Source organism: Larimichthys crocea, chromosome XXI, assembly GCF_000972845.2.
Source record: "Larimichthys crocea isolate SSNF chromosome XXI, L_crocea_2.0, whole genome shotgun sequence".
In the NCBI taxonomy this organism is placed as follows: Eukaryota; Metazoa; Chordata; class Actinopteri; family Sciaenidae; genus Larimichthys; species Larimichthys crocea.
The window spans coordinates 7,449-20,656 of NC_040031.1; the positions used below are offsets into that span (position 1 = coordinate 7,449).

At 43.9% G+C, this 13,208-nt stretch overlaps 1 protein-coding gene across 1 annotated transcript in view; it reads left to right on the forward strand.

The window, feature by feature from the left end:
- The first annotated feature begins 226 nt into the window (after positions 1–226).
- The window catches only part of dnajc25 (DnaJ (Hsp40) homolog, subfamily C, member 25), a 19,118-nt gene continuing 6,136 nt past the window's right edge, over positions 227–13,208 (forward strand). The window contains exons 1-2 of the mRNA XM_019268550.2: positions 227–677; positions 2,651–2,803. Coding sequence (XP_019124095.1) covers positions 330–677; positions 2,651–2,803 — 501 coding nt within the window. The 5' untranslated portion in view covers positions 227–329. The remainder of the gene's footprint in view (positions 678–2,650; positions 2,804–13,208) is intronic.

Here is a 13,208-nt window from a genome sequence, read left to right on the forward strand (position 1 = left end):
AGAGATGATGGCAGGGTTGCGGAGGACAGGGGCAGTGGAGAAGAGTGTCAAAAGTATAATAGAATGTGGGAAATGTAGAGAAGGGACGAAAATCACAATGGGATATCTTGTTTTAACTGGGTTAATTAAAAGAATTTAAAAAGGTAAAGAAAAATGAAGTAGTAAAGAAGTAAAGTCCAGAAGAGGGCGGTATATGCAACTATAAGGATGCCGACTGCCGTAAAACACCAAAGAAGAGGAAGAAGGCGGTATCCGTGTCTTGTGATGATGTAAGCACCGTGCGCCCGGGCAGCCTGAGGCTCGGAGTTGCTTGTGTTCGGCAGATAGAGATGGCGGCACCTACAGAGTATTACCGTGGCGATGGCGAGGGATTTACTGCTTGTCTGCGAACGGTGAAGTCTTGGTGGTGGGTCGTTGTGCTCCTGTTCTCCGTGCCCTCCCTGCCCACGGTCACTGCGCTGGTGGAGGGCTTATACTGCGGCACTGAGGTCTGCTACGACGTGCTCGGCGTCACTCGGGAGGCGGCCAAGGCAGAGATCGCCCGTGCTTACCGGCAGCTTGCGCGCCGGTACCACCCGGACGTGTTCAGGCCGACAGAACCCGGCTCGGAGGGAGAGACCCACGAGTCCGCCCAGAGGAAATTCCTGCTCATTGCCACCGCGTACGAGACGTTAAAGGTCGGTCTTAGTGCCTGTCTTAATCGCTTTTAAAAGACATTTCTTTTCCCGCTGTCTCAGCGTGTCCAGTAATAACTCATATTTTATATAACAGGGGTTTTCAAAGTGTGGGATAGTGGGAACTCTAAAGCAGCCCCCCCACAGACACCTTATCTCGTAATTACGAGATCCTGATCTCGTACGAGATAAGGAAAGGTGCCTCATTGGCCACTGCACTTTGGTAGTTAGAAGTTAGAAAGATATTGGCACTTCGCTTCCGGGATCAATAACTCTTAATTGAAACGTTGTTAAAACACAAAACACACATATTTTCAACCGTAGTAAGATAAACAACGAGCCACAACCTATCGTTCATCACACCGCGCTACAACCTAACGGTTATCACAACATCATATAATCGAGTTTAAACAATTTATTTTCCACTTTTCCTAACACAATTTCTGAGAGACGCGCATGCGCAATACATTCCATTTCACGTGGCCCCGCTGACTAACAGGATGGCCCATACTCTCTCACGCAGCTGAAGAGTGAGGAGGTGTGTCGTTTGGTGTTAAAACAGTGAGTGAGATTGAAAGTGAATGAGAAGAATCCGACGAGAAGCAGCAGCACATAATGTGCAAGATTTGCTACAAGGTAATAGCTGCTCCTCTTGGTAACACTACAAATTTATTAAACCATCTCAAACAAAAGCACAAAGTCACTCACAACAAATTAATACAGAAACAAAAAGACAAAGCCAGTGCCACAACCAAGAAGACGTCAACGCAAACTCAGTCATCGATCACAGACACATTGTTTAATGCGACTCCTTATCCAACAAGTTCGGAGAGGCATGTTGAGAAATGAATATTTCCCTCCCTGCATTTATAACTGGCAGCTAAAACTTCACCATGCTAAATCAAGAAACACTGCCACCTTTTGTGGGACTGAGATCTTTTACAATGCCCAGAGTTGAAGTGGTAGTCTGATGAGTCCACATCTGAAATTCTCTTTGGACATCATGGATTAATGCTGAATGATATATAGGTTTTAGAGCAACATGTAGTGTCTTTATTCTAGGATAGTGTTGCTTATTTTAGGAAGACAATTTAAAACCAATTTTGTCCATATTTAAACAGCATGGCTATGTAGTAAAAGAGTCTTGGTGCTAAACTGGCCTGCCTGTAGTCCAGATTTGTCATGTATTAAAAATGTTTGGCACACTTTTTGTATGCAAACATGCCCTTAGAACTTTGGAGATTAGTGAGTTTCCTCATTTCTGTATATACTGACTACTTCATAATACATTGGATCACCCATTCAAAGAAGCTCTCTTGTTAATAACAGATGTTAGCGCTGGGCAGAGCTAGCATACTCTCTGTGGAAAGACCAGTGATCCCTGCTGAAGTGAGGAGAAGGAGACGCAGAGCAGGATCTAAGGGCCATCCGTCTGTTATCATGGAGAATGTTGAATCTCTCGCCAGTAAGATTGATAACAATGCTAACCAAGCTCCATGGGGAATATCAAAATTGTAGCATCATGTTCCTCACAGAGACATGAATGAACTCACTTTGGACTGGCTGGTAAGGCAAGGTGCCCCTATTTATCAATCAGTATTTTTTTAATTCACTTTGTGTATTGTGAGCTGCTGCAACAAGTGAATTTCATCTGAACTTACCCATTCCACTTTGAAGAGAACCACAACTTGTCTCCTCAGTTCCCAGAAGCTTAAAGAGTTCAAAGAAAAAGTGATGAACAGATGGTAAACACCCATCTGAACAAATTTTTCAGAGGTCTTGCTTACTCTGATGTGGATTGCCCCCAAATAACCTTAATATACATATTCACATGACAGACAAACCATGTATCTAAGAGAGATAAGTCTCTGAATGTGTGTTTTGTTAGAAACAAACAAAAAAATGTCAGCTCCTACTATGGGACTTCCTAACAGAAGCCTTCAAGTAAAAATAGATCTTGTTTTCTGTGCATGTAGGATGAGGACACTCGGCGGGACTACGACTACATGCTGGACCATCCTGAAGAGTACTACCAGCACTACTATGCCTACTACCGCCGACAACTCACACCAAAAGTGGATGTCAGGGTCGTTATCCTGGTCACCATCTGCGCCATCTCTATCTTCCAGGTGTGTGTGTGAGTGTGTGTGTGTGTGTGTGTGTGTGTGTGTGTGTGTGTGTGTGTGTGTGTGTGTGTGTGATATTTGAATGGGTGAGTAAAAAACAACCCTGACTCAGTACTGTTCTCATGAACAGGGAAATTAGCTATAGAGACCTGTTTTTTTCTACCAGGCTGTAGACATGTTTATTTCAGCTGTGTGTGCTGTAACATGCGACATACAAGATAAGACTTAGAAGACTTTATTGATCCCACACTAGGGAAATTCACTTGTTACAGTGGCTCATGATATACAAGATAGTTAAGAAAATAGGGCCGCCTTAGTGGCTCAACTGTAGAGTGGACTCCCCATGTACAAAAGGCTGAGTCCTTCCTGTAGCAACCTCTATACTCTCTGTAGTCTGGTTAGCACTGTGCAATTCAATTTTATTTATATAGCTCCAAATCATAATAAAAGTTATTTCATGACATTTCCATACAGAGCAAGTTTAGACCGTACTCTTTATAATATTATTTACAGAGAACAATTCCACCATTACCAACCACTTGGCGACGGTGGCGAGGAAAAACTTCCTTTTAACAGGCAGAAACCTCAAACAGACCCAAGCTCATTGGTGCACAGAGCGAGAGTGAGCTATCGAAAAGGAAAATCTTAAGTCTTCTCTTAAAAGTGTTGACCGTGTCTGCCAGAACCCAGAGCAAAAAAGCCAAAATGGGAGAATTTTGATCTCTGATTCTGGTTCCTGTCAGAACACGTGCAGCAGCATTCTGAATCTGATTTTTGCGATGTTACGTAGGCGGAAAAAAAGCAGTCCTTGAAATTTGTTTTAAAGGACAAGTCTTGATCAAAACCAACTCCAAGATTCTTTACAGTGGAGCTGGAGGCCAGGGTGATCTTGTCTAAGTAAGTATATCTGGGGGGCAATGGGGGGTCTGATTTTATTTATTTATTTATTTATTTATTTATTTATTTAATAGGTGCTAGTGAATTCTGACACAACAAATTCCAACAAATAATACTTTACTCTTCCCGGGCTAATACACTACATATTGTGAAATGCACATTACTAAATGTTTATCATATAACAAATGGACTGTACTTATATAGCGCCTTTCTAGGACATATTTCATTCACACACATTCATACATTCACACCCTGATGGCATTGGCTACTGTACCATGCAAGGTGCCAACTGCTAATCTGTTTTTAGGAGCTAAGCATTCATAGTAATTAACACACCGATGGTACAGCCTTTTGGAGCAATTTGGTGTTCAGTATCTTGCCCAAGGATACTTCAACATGCAGACTGGAGGGGATCGAACCAGGGATTGAACCTGATTAGTGGACGACCCGCTCTGCCTCTGAGCCACAGCCACCCATGTGGGCAAACATATTTAACTACTTGTATTTAATGAATCAACAAATGCCAAACAACAAGCACAAAAAAGAATACAAATCATAGTCACCACAGGGAACATCTTTGGATTTACAAGAGTATAACTGTGAGAATTGTAGCACAGTGTATAGTTGTGTAATACAGTATACCCTTATCACTGTCTCTTACAGTAGTAGCAACTTAAAAGTTCCTGTTCAAGCTGAACGCCAGCTGAATGGCAGCCGTCTTCCAGCTGAGTTCCAGCCGGTTCCCTGCAAAGTCCCGGGAAAGGAGAGACCCCCCTCCTTCTCCCGGGCGTGTCTATTTTTTACTGTAACTCCACCCATTCGTGTAATTACAGGGTATGACCAGGAGATGGCGCTTCTCTCACAGAACTTTTTTACAGTTGTTCTACCTGGAGATGACGTAGCTTACACACCTCGTTAGCATTCTCGTTGCTCAACCTTTTGTTTGCGCTTACAGTAATGGGCTTTTTGGTCTCTCAGTGTCACAGATCACAGAGCGGAAAATGCAGCTGGTTTGACTACTGCATACTGTACAGTAGCCGTATGATTTGAGCGTGTTCATGAATTGAAATTAAATTTAAGGTGTTTATATCTAACATGTCAGCATTCACCAAATCAACAACATCTAGGCTGTTCTGTCTTTACTAGCGGTGGGCCGTTATCGGCGTTAACGTGCTGCGTTAACGTGAGACTCTTATCGGGCGATAAAAAAATATCACCATTAATCTATTTGCAAAGCTGTTCCAGCCTCTCAGGTCGCTTTTTTACTTTTTTACTTTTTTCTCTTTTGTTCGTTTTTGTTTTCTTCACTGTAACTCCGTGGAGTCCTGATCTCTATAGCAGTTTAGAGAGTTTTGTGCTTTTGTCATGTTTTTCTCGTGGTTTTTCTTGGTGATGTTTTTTAAATGCCGCTTCCACCTGGACAGCTGCCTTTGTTTACTCAGAGAAACAGCTGATCGCGCTAATGCCGGCCGGCATTGGCGCAATCAGCTGTTCGATTGGCGCATTAATCTATGGCCACCACTAGTCTTTGCATAATTACAGGAGCGTCTCTTCTCTTGTGTTCGCGCCTCTCTCTCGTTTATCTGCATGTAAACAACAAACTAACCCTTAAAAAAGTTACAAAAAACGGTTCGGACGTCTCAGGGCTGCCAGGCCTGTGTGTCAGACCTGCAGATACAAGCGATGGTTTATTTTTAATTAACAGTTTATTTGGAGGGGAGGGCTCGTTGTTGTTGTGCGACATAGAGCTGCAGAGACGAGCATTTTGGAAGCCCTTTGTTATGCAGGTATTTACTGTAGTGCACGCTTTAGGCCAGGTAAACCATACAAACCTCATTAGCATCTCACTGTTTGCACTTGATGGGCTTTTTGGTCTCCCAGTGTCACAGATCACAGAGCGGAGAATGCAGCTGGTTTGAGTACTGCATACTACATTTCGTCCATTCCATAGGCTAAATGGCATAAATGGAAAGAATATTGTAGTGACCCGGAACAATGAAACTACGAAGCAACTGGTTTTGCTGGACTTTATTCCTAATCTGGATCACAGGCTCCTGTGGCCGTAGCCAACGGCAAAAAAACAATAAAACCAGGCAAGCACAGCAGCATATAACATTAACACATTAGCTACTTCGTGCCCCTCATCGCCATGGCAACTGCCATGACTGACAGGCTTCACAGCCTCTAACAACGCCACCCCCCCAGGCGTCACCCCATACACTGCAGCCTAACTTACTGAACACAACTCAACAGCCACAGTGTATACACAGCCCGTTACAATATGTATGAAATAAGTGAAGTATGTTTGGTCTTAATAAAGTTTGCAGTATATGTTATGTTTTTATTCTACATGGACACCACTGTTTATTTTCCACTATGCCTCCCTCCATTATAATAATACACGGCACAGCTTTTTAAAGTCCAGAGAGAAGTCTGTTGCAAAAGTCCACGGTGACTCTCCTTTGCCAAAACGTCTGTATGTCCTCGACGAGCTCCTGTTTTGTGCCTGGCTTAGCCTCCTTGCGAATAAAGTGTTTCATGGAATGCCTAAATATATGTTTGATGGTTTCGTAAGCTTATACTGCAAACTTTATTAAAACCAAAAATACTTGACTTATTTCATACTTGATTCACCCGTAATTCTTTCGATTTGCGCTTTACGCCATTTAGCCTATGGTCACTGTTTAAATCAACAACATCTAGGCTATGTTACGGACGTTACGAGCGGAGTTTTCTTTAATAACGCGTTTATGTTGGCATGTTCTTGTTGCTGCCTCAGTGTTATCTTATCACAACTTTTTTTTTTTCCATCAACTGATCCGCTGATCAGCTGATCAGCTCACCCCGGCGTATCTGTTCAGATGTGTCTTTAGACAGTCGACGGTGAGAGCGGAACATCACTGCTCCTCCCCGTGGACAAATGAGGCATTGCAGCTGGTTTTCACCCAGACTGCTTAGGGGCGTTTCCAGTCGGGGCCTCACTGACTACGTCATCGCGGGGGATTACATTTCGGTCACGCACCAGCCAAGGACCTTGACAGGACCTGTGACGGACCAGCCACGGTCCCGTCACGGTTCCGTCACGGAAACACGGGAACTTTTAAGTTGCTACATCTGTAACTCACCTAAATCTTTTTTCTCTCCTCTCCCCTTTCTTCTCCTCTAAACTCCTCTTCACTCACTCTCCACTCCTGTCTTCCTCTCCTGTCTTCCTCTCCTGTCTTCCTCTTCTTCTCCTCTAAACTCCTCTTCACTCACTCTCCACTCCTGTCTTCCTCTCCTCTTCCCCTCTCTTCTTCTCTAAACTCCTCTTTACTCACTCTCCAGAGAGGACTTTTCTCACTGCTGAGTTAGCTGCAGGGACCCCAAATCTCTGGCGCAGGCGAGAAAGCATGTAGTTTCTCCCTGAGTGTCCAACTCTTTCATGTATGTCCCTCAGGAACAGAGTTGTGGGATGCAGATCATTTGGCATGATAATGGGATGCTTTGATTCTTCAGGCATAGCAGATTTACTGAGTCGACCGCCCACTCTTAGGATGCCATTCTGCAACACTGGATCCAACTTGCGAAGAGGACCTTTTCCTATCTGATTGCCATTTTCCAGTGCAGAGATCTCAGCTTGGTACCTACTATGTTGACAATAGCCAACAATCTCCATTTCTGCTTCATTTAGTTCCTCCACTGTAAAAGGACCCTTGTTCAAGGTTGCTTTATACCGCTCCATCCCTTTCAGCTGTTTGCTTGGGCCTGCATCACGGTGGTGGGCGGCAGCTTGCAGTTCTTGACGCCTTTTACTCAAAAGCCTTAGAGTTTCTCTGAGCCTGAGCATCCACGCGACAGCTCTTTTAAGACTTTGCCATGTGGAGTAGTAGCTCATTAACTTATCCATTGGGTCATTGTGTTCTGTGACAGTACGTCCTCAGATAGCCTCCCGCTGTCCTTGTTTCTTGGCCAAAAACACTTTGGATGTTTCAACAGCGGCGGCCCTTCAGTCCATCTCTGCATGGCCATATACTGCTTTGCAGTAATCCCGCGAGAGGCACAGTCAAAGACCACACAGAGTTTCTTCTTTTGTGGGTGGTATACTCCATGATGCGGGATGTACCATACTCGCCCATCCTGCCGGGCTAGCTGCGTTTCTGGCACCTTGACTGCGTATCCCTTTTCCAACAGGCCACCCATGTAGGTGGAATTTGGGGTTTTTACTTAACTTCTTCTTAAGATCTAGTGCTCGTTGCACTGCAACACTTCAGTTATTTGGCAAACTGACCACTGATTCTTTTATGGGCAAGTTGATGTAATAATGCCCATTTGTGTGGTGCACTGAACTTGACACAGACCCGAGAAATTGCTTGTCTTGCTGTGACATTTCCAGCTCGTCACTGCATAGATGCTCAGGAAAGTCTGCATTGTATTGCTGCAGGAGCAATCTTTCCACCGTATCCACTGAAATGCAGTTGACTGTGACTTGGTGCTGCTCCTCTGCTCCACTGCCATAATGCTCTCTGAACGGGCCATTAACTGTCCAACCAAGAACTGTCTCCACAGCATATGGGCCGTTGTTTTGGCTGTGGATAACTTCCCATGGCTCAAATGCTTCATGCACATTGTTACCAATAAGGAGCCCTATCTCAGCATTACTGCATGGCAACTTAACTTCCTGAAGATAAGGCCATTTTTCAATGTCCTTCTGTTGGGGAATGTTCTCCTTTGTTTAGTTGAGCTCATTGTAGTTAAGACAAGCTGAGTTCCTTTTCCTTGAAGGTTTAGCTGCCTTGCCAACGAGTCTGTACAAAATGTCGCTGAGCTACCAGGGTCCACCAATGCATACGTTTCCACGATTTTGCTGTCTTTGTTGGATTTAATATAGACTGGAAGAATAGAACGAACACATACAACTCCGGACCCCTGACAGGCATTTTTTCCTTGGTTCAAGCTTACTAGTGCGCTTGAGACAACTGTTTTCACAGAGTTGGCCTCTTCTTGATTAGCCAAGCCTGCCAGGCTGGAAACATCCTCCTTTCTATGAATGTGTAGCATGCTTGGATACTTTTCTGAACATATTTGGCAAGATGTTTTCCTTTTACAGTCCTTACTCACGTGTCCTTTGACTAGGCATCCAAAGCAGAGACCGGCTTTCCTCATGAAATCCAGCTTGTCCTTGTGAAGTTTTTCTGCAATGCACTGGCACTCCAACAGTGTGTGATCTCCTTTGCAGAACAAACATGGCTTGGTGAATGCAACATTGCCCAATGTACTGTTAACCCTTGTCCTTAACTTGTCATCTTCCTGTACTTTTGTTGTGGCTACGCTGGTAGCAAAGCTGCTTCCTCTGACTCTTTCCTTCTTGGCCTTTCTTTCCATGAATGATGCTTTCTTTTCCTCTTTTTCAGACACATGGCCTTGCAAATCTCCAAAGAGAGGGTCGGTCATGATTTTTGCCTTCCTTGTCCACAAAAGCGGCTAGATCTGTGAACCTGACTCTCCTCTGGCTCCTTTCCTGGATCTCAAATGCCACCGCCCTCCATCTTTCTCTGACTTTGTAAGGCAACTTTGAGATGATAGCTCTCATATTTGTCGGGTTATCCAACTCGTCCATATAGTCCACATCCTCCATGGCATTACAGCAACTCAGCAAGAAGAGCGAAAAGATGTTTAGTGCTAGAGCATCTTCTGACTTTATTTGTGGCTCCTTGAACACCCTTTCCATTAGCACAGCAGCAATTTTTAGTGCATTGCCATAGTGGTCTTCCAACAGGCGCATGGCTTCCTGGTAACCACGAGCTGGGGGCATATGCTGACAACTTTTCACAAGGTCTCGTGGCTCACCTTTGGTGTACTGTTCCAAAAAGTACAGCTTATCTGCACTATTGTCTGTTCTTCAGTCCACTGTATGCTCAAATGCTTTGACGAATGACCTGAAGTCGAGTGGATCACCACAAAACACAGGGATGTCTCGCTGTGGTAGACGAGCCAACTGCTGATGTTTTACTAGCATCTCTGTGATGTCATTCTGCTGTTTCATGACCTTGTAAATATCCCTTGCAGTGTCACTCTACTGCGAAGCAATCCCGTTGGTTGCAGCACCAGACTCCTCTGCCTTTAGTATTTTAGGCCTAGCTCCAGATGGTTCATGCGAAAAAGTTTTCTTCGCAGCTATTCTCCTTCTTTGTGTGTGACATGTGTGTGACATGTCTGCGTCAAGATACTCATTCATTGCATTGCCTTGTTCCTGGGTGTCATATCGTTCATAAACCTTGATTTTAGCATTTGTCACTGCTAAAGCTGTTTTAATTTCCAACTCCTTTTTTTCTGCTTCTAGCTGTGCCTTCTTTAGCACTAAGGCTTGCTTTTGCTCAAGTGCAGCTACCTTGGCTTCCAGAGCTGCTCGCTTCACTTCCTGCTTTAAGCGTGTAGATGTTGCACTGCTGCGACCACTGCTAGCCATTGATCCACTAGATCTTGTTACCATAGATACACTGTCTATGAGTTACCTCAGCATCCAAAGCAGGAGTCTTGTCCTTCCAAAGTTCAGCATCCTTAATCCACATGTCAGCTCTTTGAATTAATTCTTGAAAAGAATCAAACTTGGGCTTAAACCATCCTTTTTGGTCTTCTACTTTTTCATCTTCACTGAGATACTGCAACACAGAGATATTGCATCCTTGGAACTCCTCAAAGGTTGTTCTGAGAACTTCAACCTTTAACTTAACTTCCTCCAAGTTATTTCCATTGTCCATTAACTGCTCCAAGTCACTTCCCTTTGCAGTTAATTGCCTTAATTTACCTCTCCTTGTATTAATATACTGTAGGAGTTTCTCATCCATGATCTTTTCTGTGTGTCTGACCGCCCTCTTGTGGTTGTCATCCGCAAGTGCGCCACCGTCGGCGTTTTCCTCCGCCGTCATGCAGCCAGCTCCAATTAATCCAGCGAATTAATTCCAGAAGAAGCCATGACCAGTAACTTTATTCCTAGGGCCAACCATGAAAGATGAACTTACATCCAGCGTGTGGAGTCACGGTCTTGACTGGCTTCAGCCTGCTCTCCTATGCAGGTAAGTGTGCTGTCCACTGATCCGATGTTGGACGTCCTAGTTGTATTCCTCCACGTCGTTGTCGAAGTTTTTGACCTTTTGTAGCGACCGTTTACCAAAGGCCCAAGTGCCTTGGCCACCTAGTCAGCTGGGGAACTTGTCTTAATTTTGACACGTCCATAAACAAGCCCAATCCTCTTGTGAAAACCCACTGAAATCACGAAGAGAGATGGTGAACTTGAACTGCGATTTATTTGAACATTAACAATGTAAAAAATTACAAAAATCCACAAGTCTGACGGTCAAAAACTTATTTCGACCCACACCCCAGTAGACTTTCAAGACCATCCGAATTCCACCAAAAAAGAACCATGTATTCTTTAGTGCACATGCGCACTGACTGTTGCATAACGGCATTAACAAAATAAAACTACAGTGCCACTCCTGTTTTCCTCTATTCTTCTCCTCTAAACTCCTCTTCACTCACTCTCCACTCCTGTCTTCCTCCCTTCTTCTCCTCTCAACTCTTCTCCCTTCCTCTGTTCTCTTCTGAGCTCCACTGAAACTGCTGAAATGACCACGCACGCACGCATGCACACAGGCTAAATACTACAGGTAAATTTGACATAATATTAGGCAATAAGTAACAAACAATAACAGTAAGTACCATAATTCAAACCTGTCAAAAGAGAATTGTGTACTCACTGGTCACAAAAGAACAATCCACCTGTACTTATGATTGGCTGCAAAGCGGTTAATCTTTGCATCGACATCCAGTTAGTTTTCTGGATATTACAAAATGGTCCATTTTGCTCTGTTGACACTCTCTAACTAGCCGCTATGCATAAACTTACCGCTAACCTGAACATCAAATTCAGCGTGCCGTTTGCGTGCAGACCAGCCAATCAAGTCACACAACACAGGAAAAACAAAAAAATCAAGGGTCGCCACCATAGGAATGTTATAAACAATATTTCTTGTCAGATGATTGTTACCTATGATTGTAAATGTCTCAGTGTCTTCATTTTTTCTATATTCATGTTTTATTTTTTTAATCCATAAATATTTCGAGGAGAGGGGGGGGGCAAGAGGGGGCAGCCTTTGACAGGAGGGTCTGCTTGCATCCCTGCTTTTCTTGATGACAGGGCAGGAATCTTCTTACTGTATCTTTGCGCTTGGCAATAGCAAATATTAGCAACCTTGAATTCCAACAGGTCATCTAGTTTCAAAATATGACTCCTAGGTGTCGCCTGCTTTCGGGAAGTCAGTAATCTTTATTCCTCTTGATGCATCATCAACTGGACTGTCCTTTGAGCTGACATTTCTTCACTGTGAGGGATCAGATGTTTACCTGATGGTGGAAATTCTGTTGGCCAAAAAAGATACGAAAGATATTTCAACACTGAAGTGCCGTCAGTCCAAAATGCTGATTCCTCTGACTTGAATGTCCACCCTGACAGAAAGCCATGTCAAGACATGTCAACTCAAGTTGTGGAATAGTAACAGCCTTCAGTGGAGTTACTCTAGCCTTGCCAAGAAGGAAGGAGGCATGGATACAGATATGTAAGGGTTCCATATCCACCTTTGCTAGCATCCGCAAAGTGATGTAGCTAGGCGTGTCTGATGTTCTTTAAGTCTACTGGTTCATGATGAATGATTTCATCATTGCACCAACCACAAATGATTTCTGTAGCTTCACATTTGCGGCCACAGTCGCAGTTTACAAATTTATTTTTCAACGACTTTTTCTCTCCCTCTTCACTCTAGCGATGATATAATTCACTCTAGCTCTCGAAAATTCTCGTAATACACACCCATTCTTTTTTTGGCGTGGTTTTTGGCGATCTTTTGCAAAATCATTTGCCGAAACTCTGAGAAAATTCATAGCCATTGATTTGTGTATGTGCGACAAAAACTCTGGGAGGAGTAGCGAACCGAAAAAAACACGGAAGAAGTGGAAGACGAAGAATAAGCCCGAGAGATTTTAAAGAGTGTGCTCTTTCAGGCACACTCAATAATCACATTTCAGTTACATGAGTGGAAATAATGAAACAGAGCTCCCTATCATGTTTGCAAATCCATCTATCTAGCCTAATATCTGTTAGAAATAGCTTGCTGTAGTTTTTGTTAATCAGATGCGGAACGCTAACCAGAGGTTGATGCGCTGGGCGCTTTTTCTGCAGTCCTTGAACATTGTTATTAAGCATGTGAAGGGGCGGGATAACATCCTGGCCGACACGTTGTCGCGTTGTTGATGGCTTGTGACCGTTTTTCCTTCCTCTTTGGTCTCCGTGTCCATCCCCGGCTGTTCACAAGCTCTGGGTGGAGGTGTTACGTGTGGCCAGGAGGTAGGACTGTGTGTGTGGGTGTGTTTTGTTGTTTCTCCCCACCCCTCTCTCCCTCTCTCTCTCTCAGACCTCAGGTGAGACTTATTGTCTCGTCAGCTTGAGCTGACTTAAGGAGGTGTCTCTCTCTCT